At 53.3% G+C, this 16,520-nt stretch overlaps 1 protein-coding gene and 1 long non-coding RNA gene across 6 annotated transcripts; one reads left to right on the forward strand and one right to left on the reverse strand.

Annotated features, from left to right (window-relative positions):
* Positions 1 to 729: 729 nt before the first annotated feature.
* On the reverse strand, positions 730 to 4,075 carry LOC121136398. Its single transcript, XR_005873486.1, has 2 exons — positions 3,632 to 4,075; positions 730 to 1,067 (listed from the first exon to the last, which is right to left on the reverse strand). It is a non-coding gene; the product is annotated as an uncharacterized LOC121136398 (long non-coding RNA).
* Hook2 (hook microtubule tethering protein 2) lies at positions 3,478 to 15,186 on the forward strand. Of its 5 annotated transcripts, none has more exons than XM_040736776.1 (23): positions 3,478 to 3,635; positions 4,105 to 4,190; positions 4,260 to 4,332; positions 6,330 to 6,380; positions 6,468 to 6,600; positions 6,705 to 6,772; positions 7,091 to 7,153; positions 7,533 to 7,610; positions 7,701 to 7,861; positions 7,988 to 8,128; positions 9,093 to 9,294; positions 10,030 to 10,140; positions 10,256 to 10,343; positions 10,454 to 10,523; positions 11,298 to 11,435; positions 11,515 to 11,602; positions 11,698 to 11,703; positions 11,792 to 11,826; positions 13,380 to 13,462; positions 13,548 to 13,651; positions 14,440 to 14,550; positions 14,623 to 14,694; positions 14,779 to 15,186. In XM_040736776.1, the coding sequence occupies exons 1-23, from the start codon at positions 3,591 to 3,593 to the stop codon at positions 14,926 to 14,928; spliced, it is 2,157 nt and encodes a 718-aa protein (XP_040592710.1). In that variant the 5' UTR covers positions 3,478 to 3,590; the 3' UTR covers positions 14,929 to 15,186. The 5 variants fall into 5 exon arrangements, with proteins under 5 accessions (XP_040592710.1, XP_040592711.1, XP_040592712.1 ...); XM_040736777.1 differs by having other exon boundaries at positions 13,551 to 13,651; XM_040736778.1 differs by lacking the exon at positions 11,698 to 11,703.
* The last annotated feature ends 1,334 nt before the right edge of the window (positions 15,187 to 16,520 follow it).

The following is a 16,520-nucleotide window of genomic DNA, read 5'->3' on the forward strand; positions in this document are numbered from 1 at the left end:
TCCACCTGCCCTTGCCTTCCTTGTGCTGGGGATTAAAGATGTGTGCCAGCAAGGCTGGGCAACCATAGTTTTGGTTTGTTGTTTCTGAGACGGGGTCTTACTATGTAGACCAAGCTGAGCTTGAACTCACAAAGACCCACTTGCTTCCTTCTGAGTGCTGGGATTAAAGGTTCCTCCAAACTGACCTGTGCTTACTGTGTTTGAGACAGTGTTTTAGGATGTCTAGCCTCACCTACAACTTGCCTTGAATTCCTGATCCTTTTGTCTGCCCTTTCCAGGTGTAGATTTTACAGGTGTGTACCACTACTCCTAGTTTTTTTCAAGCTTCTTTTTAGACTCTTTTTAAAATTATTATGAGTGTTGGCCTAATATGTCAAATCTCCTGGTACTGAAGTTATGGCTGGTTATGAACCACATGAACCAAACTTGGTTCTCCAGCAGGCACAAGTGCTGTTATCATACTCTGAGCCACCTCTCCAGCCCCTAAGCTGGCGTATTATACACAGATTGATGCCCTGAACTTCCTGACAGCCATCAAATCACACACACACACACACACTCAGTTGTACTAACTCAAGGATCCCAAGACACAAGTGGAGGCTATCCCAATCATAAACCCACTACCTCACCCCTACACAGATATAAGCATATTTCCCTTGACTTAGGAACACAAAGTGGTGGGGTGGGAGCAGGATAGGAGCTGCTGCAGAAAGAACCAGAGTAACTGGGTGCAGGAAGACTGTCAGTGTTTCCATGGTAATGGTACAAGGAATTCACACAGAGGGTTTTACATACTCAATGGAGAGGGGGAGGGAGTGGTGTCCTCTGTTGTGGAACTCAGGGTCTCCATCCCAGCTGTGATGATGGGATCAAATTCCAGATGTGCAGGCTGAAGGAGATGGGCTGGGGTCCAGCTGTGGCCTTAGAGAGGGGTTGAGTCACTCACTTCCCAGCATTACAACCCAGGCTGAGCCCAGCTGTCCTTGGAAACAAAGTAGGAGGAGGTAGGATCCCCAAACCAGCTGGAAGTTACTGATCCAAACTTGCAAAGTGGGGCCTCTTGGTTCCTACAAATGGAGACCTTCAGATCTTAGCAAACTTTGAGGTTCACTACATCTAAGATCCACTGGCATCCTTCTAAATGTGAGGTCAGTCCCAAAGAAAAGGTTGTGGCTCTTTGTGTAGAATTAAAGATACTTAAATTCACAGCATGGCTCCTTGTTTGTAAAACAGATTGCAAGTTTTCCCTACTGCCCATATCACAGTCTCCTTTTCTTCCCCTAAAAGCTGGAGCTCCCTGCTGACCCAAGGGGAAGGTTATAGCTCCTTCCCCAGCAGAGAGTGCAGTATCTTCATGCATTTATTTGGTTATGTATCTACTTACCTCTGCCTTCAGAGTGCTGGAATTACAGGTAGGTACCATCTCACTCAGCTCCTAAACATCATTTAACTCTTTTTTTTCCCCCCCCAGGTTTGTTTCTGTTTCTTCCAGACAGGGTTTCTGTGTGTAGCCCTGGCTGTCCTGGAACTCTCTGTAGACCAGTCTGCCCTCGAACTCAGAGATCCATCTGCCTCTTCCTCCCTAGCTTTACTTAAGTCTTGACTTCCTGACATCTTGGATGCCTATAACATCACTAAGTCACCCTCCCAGCTGGATGGTGGTGGTATACACCTTTAATCCCAGCACTCAGGAGGCAGAGGCAGGCAAATCTCTGAGCTCGAGGCCAGCCTGGTCTACAGAGTGAGATCCAGGGCAGCTAGGATTGTTACAAAGAGAAACCCTGTCTTGAAAAACAAACAAAAAATAGAAAAGCCAAAAAATGAACAATAAGTCACCCTCTCATACACAAGTACCTGGATTCTCAGATTTCTTCTTCAAAATCACTGTAATGCCTCACCCCAAATTTTAGATGTCCCAGATGTCAGCCACAAATTCTTGTAATAGTCATGGTTCCTGGCTATGGGTGTGTGTGTGTGTGTGTGTGTGTGTGTGCGCGCGCGCGCGCGCGCGCCCGTGTGCGTGTGTAGGATAGCTTAGCTTTGTTTCCACTTTGGGGTATTAACTTCTCTGGTGGATGTGGGATGGTGGAGCCAGCAGCAACTCCCATGCCCAGGGGAAGTCAGTCCAGTCCCAAAGCACATAGGTTTTCCAGACTCCATAGGTTCCCAGAGACTGGAGTCTGGAAAACAAGGCGTGAAGGGGTTGTGGAAGTGTGAATCACCTTCCAAGCTCTCTGGTGTGTGCAGCTGAGAGCTTGAGTGGGTTGTAATCGAGTGTCTGTGGTAGACTGACAATTCTCTTGTAAGACTGAGGGAGGGAGGCTGATGTCACTCCGCTCACCCTACTGGGACAGGGTCGCTGGATCCCAGCTAGGCTTGATGCGCGGGATCCGGGCTCAACATCGCTCCCCCTCTCCACCCTACCTGAACCCGCCCCAAAGCAGAGTCGGCCCGCTCCTCCCTCTGGGCACGTCTAATAGCCTCTAATTACAGCAGCACATTACCCCACCCACCTGCGGGGGAAGGGCTGTCAGTGGACCCAGGGGTCAAAGGGCGCCGTCTAAGGCTTTACCCCGACGAAAGTCGGTGTAGTTTGTAACCGGTTTTTACTCATCTGCAAAACGTGGGATTTGAAATTTTTTAAAATAAGTTTCCAAAATTAAGAAATCAGAAAACGGGGAATTAGAGTAGCCCTTGACTCTGAGGGTCACGAAGGACATTCGATTGTCTGTGAATGTAGTTTAATGTAAAACTGCGAATAGTAAGCACTCCACTGTCTTGAGACTATCGTTAGCTATTGATTTCTTTCTTCTGAGCTCTCTGCGATCATCTAAGCGGGCTCAACCGGTGGACGCACCCTTTTCCCTGAAGGCTTACCAGCGGTTTGCGCGCCCCCTGGTGGGTTTCAGACAACCCACAGCTTTGGCCTAGCCTAGTGTTTTAGGAGATGCTCGAAGCCCCGGCGGCCGGGAGGGAGCTGGGAGCTCAGTGGAAGAGGCTGGGCAAGCGCGCATGCCCGTCACTCGGGATGCGTGTGCCTGCTTGACCCTTCCTGCTCCCGACCACACCCGTTTCTTCTTGAAGCAATCCAGAGTCCCTTCTCCGGGGAAGACTCTTATCAATTATCTCTCCGCCCATACAAAGAAAGGCTCGGATCGTAACGCGGCTGGACAGGAAGATTTCTTCCATCCTCGGGGAAAGCACGCGAATGTGCCTGTGAAATTCAGTGCGGTGGTTCCGCCGTAGACGCATCACGAGGACCACTCCGCCGCAGAAAGAGGCCACGAGGAGCCGAGGCCACCACTCTCGTGTCGGCACGGCTGGGCTAAACTGACACCTAGCGGCAGAATTCTGGGCTCGCCTAACGTGCCGCATCCAAGATGGCGAGGGGGGCGGGGAGAGAGGCGAGGGCTCGCAGTTGGAAGAGATCACGTGTCTGGGGCGGGGCCTTGCCTAGGGGGCGGGGTGGAGCGGGGCGGCGCTCTAGGCCGAGCGGGAGGTCTGGGCTTCGGGCGCTCGCTGGTGGCGGACCCGGAGGCTGCTGCTGCGCGCCGGGGCTCCTTGGCCCGGATCGAATTCGATCCGGAGCCATGAGTATGGACAAGGCCGAGCTATGCGGGTCTCTGCTCACCTGGGTAGGTCTGGGGGGCGGGGCTGGGTCAGGTGTGTGCCCTCTCTTCTCGCCCTGCCTTGGGCAGCTCTCCTCTGTCTTGGGGCTGGAAGGAGGAATAGGTCATAGGCTTTGCTGGGCCGTTGGACTTTGACCTGGCCACCTGCTCCTGTCACGTGGGCAGGCCTGAGAGGCAAGAACAGGTGAGGCCCCGCCCTCTGGGGGGGGCACAGGCCTGGTCACATGTTAGCTGTGGGGACCAGGTGACCCGTGGTAACGTCCTGACTTAGGCTCGCTGGGTTTGGCTGGGTGAAGTAAGGCCACGCCCCCTCCTGCCCAGGTGTGTAGAAGCCACGCCCCCGCAGAGTTGATCTGCTGAAGCTACAGGCCAGCGTCCTCTAACTCTGGGCGGTGTCTTGATGCCTGGGGCAAAGTCTGCAAAAGAAGTGTTCCAGATCTTGAACTTTCCTGTTGCCCCTTCTGGCCCCCTTTAGTTGCAGACGTTCCAAGTTCCACTCCCCTGTGCCAGCCCCCAGGACCTGAGCAACGGACTGGCCATAGCCCATGTGCTGAATCAGATGTGAGTCGGGGCCCAGTGGGAGGATCCCCAAGGGCTCCCCACCGGCTCATCCCACCTTTTCTCCCCTAGAGACCCTTCCTGGTTCAACGAGACGTGGATCCAGGGCATCTCAGAGGACCCAAGTCCCAGCTGGAGGCTGAAGGTGACACGGGGACTCATGACTAGGGAAAAACTAGAGGATGGACTTACGAGGTGATCCTAAAGGGACAGCTAGACACATGTCCTGCATAATGGACAGGCACACGAGCCAGGAAAAGGGCCAGATGTCTGGTGATCAGCACCCACCATGAGACAAAAACTTGCCATCATTCTTGTGATGTGGGCAAAAAGCACATACACACACAGTTGTTAACATCCAAGAGGTAAGGTGGCAAATGCCTATAATCCCAGCTATTTTGGTATGCTGAGTCAGGAGGATGGCAAATTCTCCATCAGCCTGGGCAACTTATTAAGATCCTGTCTCAAAACTTTAAGGGGCGGAGGGGACAGGAATAGAGTTCAACAATAGAGAATTTTCTCACCATATACAAGGTCCTGAGTTCCTTCTCCAGTAGCAGGGGGATAGCGGGAGTGATAGCCAGGCCAGGTAGGTGGCATGCTGGGATCCCAGGTTGTAGGAGGCAAGGGGATCAAGAACTCAAGGTCAATCTTGGTGGCTACACAAGCAAGTCAGAAGCCATTCTGAGCCACAAGAGATGTTGTTTCAAAAAACAAAACTGGGCTATAGGAATAGCTTAGTGGTCAAGAGTGAATACTGCTCTTCCAGAGGATTCAAGTTTAGTTCCCAGCACAGATATCAGGCAGCTCTGAACCACTTGTAACTCCAGCCCCAGGGGATCTCACACTTTTGGCCTCTGCAGGCAGGTGCGCGAGTACACACACACACACACACACACACACACACACACACACACACAGTAATTTTTTTTCCCAGAGATAGGGTTTCTCTGTGGCTTTGGAGGCTGTCCTGGAACCTAGCTCTTGTAGACCAGGCTGGTCTCGAACTCACAGGGATCCACCTGCCTCTGCCTCCCAAGTGCTGGGATTAAAGGCATGCGCCACCACCACCCAGCTCAACACACAATAATTTAAAAAATAAAATAAATCTTAACAGCAACAACAAAAACCAGTGGGGCGTTGGTGGCGCAAGCCTTTAATCCCAGCACTTGGGAGGCAGAGGCAGGTGGATCCCTGTGAGTTCAAGGCTAGCCTGGTCTATAGAGTGAATTTCAGGACAGCCAGAGATACACAGAGAGAAACCTACCTCCAAAAAACAGGTAATAGGAGGTGGGTAGGTGCTTTCTTGAGGTGGGCTTATCTCCACGTGAGACTTGGAGAAATGCTTTTCCGTGTACAGGGAACAGGGACTGTAGACTCTCTAAAGTGGGAGGGGCTGAGTAGGGAATGGCAGAGAAAGAGGAATAGATCAAGCCCAAGACCACCAAGGGCTTAGCAGGCCAGGAGGCAGAGCAGCCTCCCCACTCCCCACTAGCTTTGGCTTCTTGAGACAGGGTTTCTCTGTGTAGCCCTGGCTGTCCTGGAACTTGCTCTGTAGACCAGGTTAGCCCCAAATTAAGAAATCTTCCTGCCTCTGCCTCCCAAGTGCTGGGATTAAAGGCAAAGGCCACCATGGTTTTAGCAAAAAAAAGATACAACCTGGCTTAGCCCATTTAGAAGCTCCCCCTAGCTGCTTGGGGAGGAATGCAGAGTAGACAGCAAGAATAGATGAAGGGCTGGGAATTCAGTTTAGTGGGCAACAGCTTGCCTAGAATCCAGCAGTGAGGGGCTGGAACCGTGGCTCAGTGGGAAAGCCCTTGTCTACCACACGGAAGGCCCTGGGTTTGATCACCAGAACGCCTACTCCCACCCCACTTCCACACAGAACGGTGGGAGATGAGAAGCAGGGGGTACAGGCATCCAAGTGAGAGACGGCATTAGTAGTCCAGGTAGCAAGAAGCCATTGGCTTCTCAGGCAGACACTGAGTACAGGCGATGCAGATTAGCCCAGAGAAGGGTGTTTAGAACAGGACCACGCAACAAGGGGGTAAGCAGGGAGAGAAAATTGGGGGGCGGGAGGAGGACAGACTTAGGAGCATTTCTCTAGACCTCCATGCACACATAACTCCTTGGCCTCACCAGGTCAGGAAACTGGAGAAGGTCTTACGGAGCTTGATGGAATACTCGAAGGATGTGAGTAACTGCAAAGGGATTTAGCGGGCTGGGTTGGGAGACAGTTCCATGTGTGACCCTGACATCTCCTTCTCTCTGTGCTCTCAGGTTCTGGGACATCCTTTATCAGAACAGCACCTTCCAGATGTGAGCCTCATTGGCGAGTTCTCAGACCCTGCAGAGCTCGGCAAACTGCTTCAGTTGGTCCTGGGCTGTGCTATCAGTTGTGAGAAAAAACAGGGTATGAGGAGGGCTAGAGGGGAGGCAGTCGGCGCTCTCGGAGAATGCTCTTTCCTCTCTGACCCATCGCTGGTCTCAGCCGCTCACTTCCTCCTTCACCCCCAGAGTATATCCAGAGGATTATGACGCTGGAGGAGACTGTTCAACATGTAGTGATGGAAGCCATCCAGGAGGTAGGGGAGGGCATCCCCTGTAACAGTCCTCAAGTATCAGGGGAGGGGACACGGGTAACAAGGCACAGCCCTCACCCTGCCTGGTAAGGTCTGGCCTCTGCCTGGAAGTCAGCCATTCAAGATCTGTGTATGTGGACTATAAGTCAGAACCCTGTAGCCTTAGAAGTGTTGGCCTTTTTCTGCACTGGAGGCAGCCTCTGGGCAGGTGCTCTCAGCTACACTAGCCTGGGGGAAGGGGAGAAGGGCTCTAGGCTGATCTGTAGAAGCCTTGAAGGTTGTGTCAGAGAGCCCAGCTCATCACAGTGCCCCCTTCTGCAGCTCATGACAAAAGAGACTCCTGATTCCCTGTCACCGGACACTTACGGGAACTTTGATACACAGGTAAAAATAGAGAAACTTGCTAAAGGTCACAGCACCACCCACCCCTGGTTCTCCGTCTGTTGAGGTGGAAAGGCAGCAAGGGTGAACTTTAGATCCGCCTGGCTCAGCCTCGGCGGGATCACAGGAGAGCATCTGATCAGGGAGTTGTTATCTTTAAGCTTTATCAACCATCTCCCCTGTCTCTCCAGTCTTGGCCTGGCCCGTCTCATGGGTTAGAAAAATCACTATTCTTCCGTTCTCCTAGGACCCCAGCCCACTCTTAGATCCTGGAGTTCCTTGACCCCTCCCCAGGGCCCCTGGAAATCACAGCTTCTCTTCTCCCTCTCTTCTGACTGGATCCCCAAGTCCTTCATCTCCCAACCCTTGTTCATCTCCTCAGTCCCGAAGATACTACTTCCTGAGTGAGGAGGCGGAGGGAAATGAACTTCAGCAACAGTGCCTGGATCTGGAGCGGCAGGTGGGTGAGGCTGAGGGGACAGGGCCACTTGTGCACATCTACAGACAAAACCTGGTTTGTGCTCCAGCTCACCTGTCTCCCCGCCCACAGCTCGTGCTCCTTTCGGAGGAGAAGCAGAATCTGGCACAAGAGAACGCTGCCCTACGGGAACGGGTGGGCCGCTCGCAAGTGGAGAGTGCCCCGGGCCTCACTGCCAAGAAGCTGTTGCTCCTGCAGTCACAGCTAGAACAGCTGCAGGAGGAGAACTTCAGGTGTGGTCAGCCGGGGCGGGGCCGGGGCGCTGGGGCGGGGCCGGGGCGCTGGGGCGGGGCCGGGGCGCTGGGGCGGGGCCGGGGCGCTGGGGCCCACCAGCATCCTTCTTTCCCCTGACACCCCAGGCTGGAGAGCAGCCGGGAAGACGAGCGGATGCGCTGCGTGGAGCTGGAGCGGGAGGTCACTGAGCTGCAGCAACGGAACCAAGCCCTGAGCAGCCTATCCCAGGAGGCCCAAGCGCTCAAGGACGAGATGGACGAGCTTCGGTAGGGAGCAGGTCCTGAACGCCTGCCACACACCTGCGACACTGACAGAGTGCTCTCTAGTGCTATGGCATCTCCGACTCCCAAACGCTTAGACTTAACGCTGGGCCGTACCAACATGCCGTCCTGAACCACACAGTGCCACTAAGGATCCATGGAGCTCCCTTGGTTTCACGGTGTCAATAGCCAACACCTGACAGCACAAATGCAGCCCCCCACCCCCATTTAATACTCTCCAGACTCCCCATTTGGATCCTGTCATGCCCCCTGGTTTCAAGGGTGTCCTCTAAGACTGTATCATCATAGCCCCCTGTGAGCCTACTGTGTCGTCTGTATCCCCAAAGACCTATTCTCTCTCTCTCTCTCTCTCTCTCTCTCTCTCTCTCTCTCTCTCTCTCTCTCTCCCTCCCTCCCTCCCTCCCTCCCTCCCTCCCTCCCTCCTCTCTCTCTCTCTCTCTCTCTCTCTCTCTCTCTCTCTCTCCTTTGTTTTTGTTTTGTTTTCCGAGGCAGGGTTTCTCTGTGGCTTTGGAAGCTGTCCTGGAACTAGCTCTTGTAGACCAGGCTGGTCTCGAACTCACAGAGACCCGCCTGCTTCTGCCTTGGAAAGAGCCTAGCCTGCCTTGGGGTAGGCTCTGCTGGGATTAAAGGCGTGCGCCACCAACGCCCGGCTTCAAAGACCTATTCTATAGCCCTCTATACTCTTAGAATGTTAACACATCCAGGGAACAGCTCACCTTGCTTCTGAAGACTCCTCACAGCTCCCGCGCGACCCAAAGTGTCCTTATCACTCACTCTTTCCCCACAGCTCTTTTGTGTGTAGTTCCTGAGAACCTTTCCGTTGTAACCTGTTACCCTAATGACCCCTATAGAGCTACAGACCTCGAATCCGAATCCCTCAGGCTGAAACCCTTCCCTGCCCAACACCCCAGCTGGCCTCTGAAATTTCCACTCCCTATGCCTTTCTCAGGCAGTCCTCTGAACGCGCAAGGCAGCTGGAGGCCACTCTGAACAGCTGCCGCCACCGCCTGGGTGAGCTGCGGGAGCTCAGGCGGCAGGTGAGGCAGCTGGAGGAGCGTAATGCGAGCCACGCTGAGCGCACGCGGCAGCTGGAGGAAGAGCTGCGCCGAGCAGGGTCCCTGCGTGCCCAGCTCGAGGCTCAGCGCAGACAGGTAAGGGAGGTGGTGCCACCCCTTAACAGCTGGACCCAGCGCTACAGCTCTGTAGCCTTCCATCTTGTATTACTAGACCAAGCCCTCTAGATGCACCCCTGGCCTGACTGGGTTTGTAAGACCCGCTTCTCTTAAGCACCCTCTTGGTGCCACCAGGTCCCTCCTGGCTCCACCCCCTCTTCTGGCTCCACCCCTTCTCCATTGCTGCCCCTCCTATCTCTGCCGTCCTCTCTCTTTCCCCATGATTTCTCTGTGTAGCCCTGGCTTGCCTGCTACTAGCTCTGTAGGCCAGGCTGGCCTCGAATTCATTCTTGCCTTCTGGGTGCTGGGATTAAAGGCGCGCACCACCACAACCCCACTTTCTTTTTTAATGTGTGTTTGGGCGTTTCCTGCATGTGTATCTTTGTACCGCATGTTTGCCTGGTGCTCATGGAGGCCAGAAGAGGATATCAGATCCCTTGGGACCAGGGTTACAGACAGTTGTGAGCTGCCATGTGGATGCTTAGGAATCAAACCCTTATCCTGTGGAAGAGAGGAGTCATCTCTCCAGCCCCAGCTTCCCTTCTTTTCTCAAGTTACCTTTTATTTGTTTTGTGTGAGTGTGCACGTGGGGTTCAGAAGACAGCTTGCAGAGAGAAGCTGGTTCTCTCCCTGCTCTGGGGCCCCAGGGATTGAGCCCAGGCTGTCAGGCCTGGTGGCAGGTGCTTTCCTTACACACCAGCTCCTCTTCCGCAGGTGCAGGAGTTGCAAGGCCAGTGGCAGGAAGAGGCCATGAAGGCTGAGAAGTGGCTGTTTGAGTGCCGAAACCTAGAGGAAAAGTGTGACTTGATGGCGAAGGAGAAGGAGGTAAGATGGAGGCCCTGCAGCCCGGGCCTGTGTGTCCCAGAAGGTGTAAGACAGAGACCCTGCAGCCCGGGCCCTGTGTGTCCCAGAAGGTCCAACTGGCATCTTGTCCCTGCAGCGGCTGCTGATGGAGAGGGACTCCCTGAGGGAGGCCAACGAGGAGCTCCGCTGTGCCCAGCTGCAGCCGAGGGGATCAGCTCAGGCTGGTGAGTTTCAAGTCTGGGTTGGAATGGTCAGTGGCCCTCAAAGGGCCTTGAAGAGGACCCAGGGATAGACCGTGGGGCACAGAACCCTGAAGATTTCATGTTTTCTCCAGACCTCTCTCTGGATCCCACCTCTCCTGGCCTGGAGAACTTGGCAGCAGAAATCCTGCCTGCAGAGCTCAGGTATGGTGGGGTCTCTTAAGGCTCTGGGCGTCCAGGCCAGGCTTTTCCTCAGCCCCACTCTCAGAGTACAAGCCTACCACCATCTTGGTTGCCTGGTTTAGGCTTCCCTGTTCCCGAGTCTACTCTGCTCTGGCCTCAGGCGCTACTGTTCCAAAGGCTCTTCAGAAGTTTTTCTTTTATAAGGGTTTCTCTGTGTGACAGTCCTGGCTATCCTAGAACTCACTTTGTATGCCAGGCTGGCCTTGAACTCACTGAGATCCACCTGTCTCTGCCTTCCAAGTGCTGGGATTAAAGGCATGCGCCACCACCGCCTCCGCTTCAGAGACTTTTTCAATGCACAGATTCAATCCAACCCATGTGGCTCTACTCCAGATGCAAAATTCCTACATTTCAGTCCTGCTTACTTTGAGCTGAGACCCAGGTTCCTGTCCTAGTGTTTGTCATTGGAGCGCCTACTAGGTCCAGTTCCTTTGACCCTGCATGGAACTCCTACCTAGCTCTTACTGTTTCCACAGCGGGATGCAAGTGTTCTAATCCTCCCCCACCCCCCACCTGCACACATCAAAGTGGAGCTCTGTCCACTTCGATTTCCCTCTTTAGCCCTCCATCCGCCATGCCCAGGTCAGCCCCCAGAGCCTGAGCCACTGAAGCCAAGTCCTCAGCACTCCTACCCCAAGGCAGGCTAGGCTCTTTCCAAGGCAGCATTCGGCCCAGAGTTTCACCTAATGGGCCGTCTGGGAGCACAGCCGCCCTACTCCTCTCCGTGTTCCTCAGAGAGACGCTTTTGCGGCTTCAGCTGGAGAACAAGCGACTGTGCCAGCAGGAGGCCGCAGACCGCGAGCGGCAGGAGGAGCTGCAGCGCCACCTGGAGGAGGCCAACCGTGCACGCCATGGGCTGGAGACTCAGCACAGGTCAGAGCCGTAGTCAGCTTGTTTGGAAGGGAGATCTACACACGACCAAATGCGAGTACTGAGCACCCTTCCCCACCAGGCTGGATCAGCAGCAGCTGTCTGAGCTGAGGGCCCAGGTGGAAGATCTACGGAAGGCCTTGCAGGAGCAGGAGGGCAAGGCTGAGGACGTGAGTGCCCGCCCCCTCCTCACCTCCCCCACCACCTGTGCTCCCCAGTAATCTTCCTTTCTCCCCAACCCCCTGCTGCCCGATGCCCGATGAAGGCCACTGTGAGTACCGCGGTCCAGGGAAGCACCCCATCACAGGTTTGCAGACCTTGTCCCCCATCCCCTCACTCCCTGCTGCTTCTCTCCCCAGCCCACGCTGCTGAAGAGGAAACTGGAGGATCACCTGTAAGTGCAGAGAGCTGTCCCTCCTGGGCTAGGAACCCTTGGGGCCAGGGTGTGGAAGAGTGTGGGTGAGGAGATCCGTCAGCTCAGGTCAAGTACAGTCTTTACTTTGAGACAGGGTGTTGTCATGTAACTGAGGCTGGCCCCTCTTACCTGCCGTCTGCCTCCCGAGTGCTGAGATTACAGGCGTATACTGCCATGTCTTGCTCTCAAGTGTGATCTTCTGTTTGCCTTATTTATGTGTTTGAGTGTTTTGAAGGTTCCCAGCTCCTGGAACTTGAGTTACAGGATAGCTGTGAGCCACCGTGTGGGTGCTGGGAACCATACTTGGGTCCTCTACGAGAACAGCAAGTGGTCTTAACCCCCCTTGTTTTATTATGAAACAAGTTCTCTCTGTAGCCCAGACTGGCTGAGGCCTTGTAATCCTCCTGCCTCAACTTCCCTCCTGTTGTGGTCGTAGAATGTACCATTACGCCTGGCTCAGAATCTCCTTTAGAAAAAGTAGGGGATGGTGGTACTGGCCTGTGATTCCAGCACTCAGGAGAGAGAAGCAGGAGGGGCAGGAGGGGCAGGAGTTCAGGGCCATCCTGGGTTGCATGAGACTTCGTCTCAGGCAGAGAGAGGAGCAAGTGGTTAAGGCACACACGGGGCTGACCACCTCGACATGTGGGACTCTGAGCAAGCCCCAGCCAAGTGGCCATACCCTGACATAGAGGCAGAGCTCTGCTCTGGATGCACAAGGCTTTTGGGCTCCGCCCTTAGTACCACATGAAGTAAAAACAGAGATGGGGCTTGAGAGATGGCTCAGCAATTAAGGTCACTTGCTAGTCTTCCAGAAGAACCAAGTTTGAATCTCAGTCCCCCTGTCAGATGACTCATAATCACCTGTAATTTCAGCTCCAGGAAGTTCAGTACCCTCTTTTCCCCTCCCTAGGCACACAGACACATGTGGCATACACTCAGACCCACATATAACAAATAACAAGAAATCCTAAAAAAATGGGCTGGAGAGATGGCTCAGAGGTTAAGAGCACTGACTGCTCTTCCAGAGGTCCTGAGTTCAATTCCCAGCAACCACATGGTGGCTCACAACCATCTGTAATGAGATCTGGTACCCTGTCTGGCCTGCAGGCATATATGCAAGGAGAATGCTGTATACATAATAAATAAATCTTTTTAAAAATCCTAAAAACAAAAAACCAACCCTGGCTGCTGGATAGAGAATGAAGCTGAGGTGTTAAAAGTGGAAGAGGTTGGTCAGGGATGATGAGGACCAGACCAACTTGGGGACCATAGGATAGGGAGATAATTAGAAGCGAGGAGGTCTTAGTGGCTATAATGAAACTTCTGACTTGCTGGGGTATCGATAGGACAAAAGAGAAGCCAGTGGGCCAGGAGTGTGTCTCTGCTGTAGAGCGTCACCCAGAGGTCAGTGAGATGCTGGAGTGTGGCCCAGTGGCAGAGCGACAAGGCCCAGGGTTATGTCCCCAACACCACAGACAGATAGACAGACAGAGATGCCAGCCCAAGATCATCCGCTTTTTCCATGCCCACAGGCAGAAGCTGCATGAGGCTGATCTGGAGCTGCAGAGGAAACGAGAGTACATTGAGGAGCTGGAGCCCCCCACTGACAGCAGTAGTGAGTGGGGTTCGGCAGTAGCCAGAGCTAGAGGGAGCCCACAGTGCAGCGTGGGACTCAGAGACCGACCGTGTTTGTTCTTCAGCAGCTCGTCGGATTGAGGAGCTGCAGGACAGCCTGCAGAAGAAGGATGCAGACTTGCAGGCCATGGAGGAACGCTACCGCCGCTATGTGGACAAGGCTCGCTCGGTAAGGATGCTAGGTGTCCCACTGTCCTCCTGCCTCCTCTATTCCCTGTGCTTCCCACGAGTTCACATCTCCCGCCAGTTTGTATATCTCTGCCCTCTGCGTTCACACCCTCCATGCCACTTCGTGTCCTGTAGGCTTTTGCATGGTGCTGCTGCCAAGGGGGGGGGTCTGCAAAGAGGCTTCGGGGCATAGCTCAGCGGAAGAACTTCTGTCTTAGATCTTCCAGTGAGGTGCTGGAGACGTGACTAAGTGATAGAATGCTTGTCTATAATCTACCAGCTGGGAGTGGGGTATGTGGCTCACTATTATAGTAGGAGGCCCTGCATTCAATCCCTAGTTTCCCACAAAATAAGCAGATATATAACATACAGGCAAAGTAAGGGGTCTGGGTGGTTCGAGGCTCTATTCCCAACTATTCTGCAGGCTTAGGCAAGATGGAAAATAAAGAGCCAGGCATGGTGATATACTCCTTTAATTCCAGCACTAGGGAAGCAGAGGTGGGAGGATAGATTTCCATGAGTTTGAGGTCAACTGCATACAGAGACTCTGTTTTAGACAGACAGACAGAAGGAAAAAGATTCAGGTGTGGTAGCACCTTGTAACTCAGGTAAGAGGATCATAAGTTTGAGGCCTGATCTGAATGAGACCCTATCTCAAATGACAAAACAAAATAGTGATAGAGCTATGTTGCTTAGCATAGCTCAACAACAAATTCAATCAGTGACTGCAAAAAGTCACTATCATTATAATCAAGGTCATTCTCCTGTGATTTTTTTTCTAATCCCTAGGTCATTCAGAACCTGGAACCCAAGCAGAGGCCACCCATTGGGGTGTCCCCGGAACTCCATACCCTGAGGACACAGCTCTGGGAGCGGAACATGAGAATACGGCACCTGGAGGTGGGTAGCTCACCCCTCCCCTCCCTGCGGCCCTCAGCACACCCAAGCCCCTGACTCTTGCTTGCCTGGCAGATGGACTATGAGAAGAGTCGGAGTCAGCGCGAGCAGGAGGAAAAGCTGCTCATCAGTGCCTGGCACAGCATGGTAAGTGGGCTGCCTCCATGCTGCTTTACCAGGCTCTCATGGCGTAGGCAGGTCACTCACCCGTCAATCATACCGTCTCTGTAGGGCATGGCCTTGGAGCAACGGGCTGGGGAGGAGCCGTCCCCTGCCCATGCCCAGTCCTTCCTGGCACAGCAAAGACTGGCCACCAATGCACGCCGAGGACCCCTGGGACGCCTGGCTTCTCTGAGCCTTCGCCCCGCTGATAAGCACTGACAGACCTCAACTTCCTGCTGCCTGCTACAGTCCTTCAGCTCACGGGCACCCAGCTTGGGGCCTTGACCTTGACTGAGGCCATGACTTCTGCCCTTTGCTTTCTTAGATGGGAGAGAAGGGGAGAGGCTGGTATCAGGTGTAGACCTATTCTCCTTAGCAATGTGATTCTTCTCCTTGATTCTTCTCCTGGGCCTCATGAACTACCTGGGAAGAGCCTGATTTTTATATTTGGAAAGAATAAAGACTTCAAATCTGTCATGAATGGACTCTGGACACCATGGTGAGGACTAAAAAGTGGGCTAGGTTGGCTGGTGGTGGCGCATACTTTATTCATTACACTCGGGAGGCAGAAGCAGGCAGATCTCTGTGAGCTCGAGGCCAGCCTGGTCTACAAAGCGAGTTCCAGTTCAGTGTCCAAAGCTACCAGAGAAAGCCTGTCTTAAAAACAAAACAACAACAGAAGAGGGGTGGGGGCTGGGGTCACAGACCATTGCTTTTAAGACACCCTTGTCTTGCAGTCTCTTCTTCCTTCCTTCCTTCCTCCCTCCCTTCCTTCCTTCCTCCCTCCCTCCCTTCCTTCCTTCCTCCCTCCCTTCCTTCCTTCCTTCCCATTTTTTACATGTGTATTTTGCCTTTGTTTATGTTTGTGACCTGTGTATGTGCTTGGTGACCACAGAGGCCAAAAGAGGGCATCAGAGCCCCTGGAACTCGAGTTACAGATGGCTGTGAGCTGCCATGTGGGTGCTGGGAATTGAACCCTGGTCCCCTGAAAGAGGAGCCACAGTGCAGTTAACCACTGAGCCATCTCTCCAAGTCCTTGTCTTGCATTCTTGTGGGGGTTTTGTTTGTTTTGTTTTTGAGACAGGGTTTCTCTGTGTAGCCCTGACTGTCCTGAAATTCTCTCTGTAGACCAGACTGACCTTGAATTCGCAGAGATCTGCTTGCTTCTGATTCCCTGAGTGAGGATGAATGCGTGTGCCACCACTGCCCAGCTCCAGCCTTTCTTTTTTTTTTTTTTTAAAGATTTTATTAAGTAGCTGGGCGTTGGTGGCGCACGCCTTTAATCACAGCACTCGGGAGGCAGAGGCAGGTGGATCTCTGTGAGTTCGAGGCCAGCCTGGTCTACAGAGGGAGTTCCAGGACAGCCTCCAAAGCCACAGAGAAACCCTGTCTCGAAAAAAAACAAAAAAACAAAAAAAGATTTTATTAAGTATACAGTGTTCTGTCTGCATGTATCCCTGCAGGCCAAAAGAGGGCACCAGATTTCATTGTAGATGATTGTGAGCCACCATGTGGTTGCTGAGAATTGAACTCAAAACCACAGGAAGAGCAGCCAGTGCTCTTAACCTCTGAGCCATCTCTCCAGCCCCAGCTTTTCATTCTTATTAAAGTGTAAGTGACCAGTAACACAATGACAGATGAGAAAATTGTGGAGTTTTTGTTATTGTTTGTTTTAAGATGAGGAGAACTAGGTGGTGGTGTCGCACACCTTTAATCCCAGCACTTGGAAGGCAGAGACAGGTGGATCTCTGCGAGTTTGGGACCAACCCTGGTCTACAGAGTTAGTTCCAGGACAGGCTCCTAAACCTACG

Source organism: Mesocricetus auratus, unplaced genomic scaffold (genome assembly GCF_017639785.1).
Source record: "Mesocricetus auratus isolate SY011 unplaced genomic scaffold, BCM_Maur_2.0 Super-Scaffold_100081, whole genome shotgun sequence".
Lineage (NCBI taxonomy): Eukaryota > Metazoa > Chordata > Mammalia > Rodentia > Cricetidae > Mesocricetus > Mesocricetus auratus.

Coding starts and splice junctions, on each gene's coding strand:
- Hook2 (XM_040736776.1), top strand. CDS start 3,591: ATGAGTATGGACAAGGCCGAGCTATGCGGGTCTCTGCTCACCTGG. Junction 10,524..11,297: donor ATCCTGCCTGCAGAGCTCAG/GTATGGTGGGGT, acceptor CGTGTTCCTCAG/AGAGACGCTTTTGCGGCTTC. Junction 13,463..13,547: donor GCCCCCCACTGACAGCAGTA/GTGAGTGGGGTT, acceptor TTTGTTCTTCAG/CAGCTCGTCGGATTGAGGAG.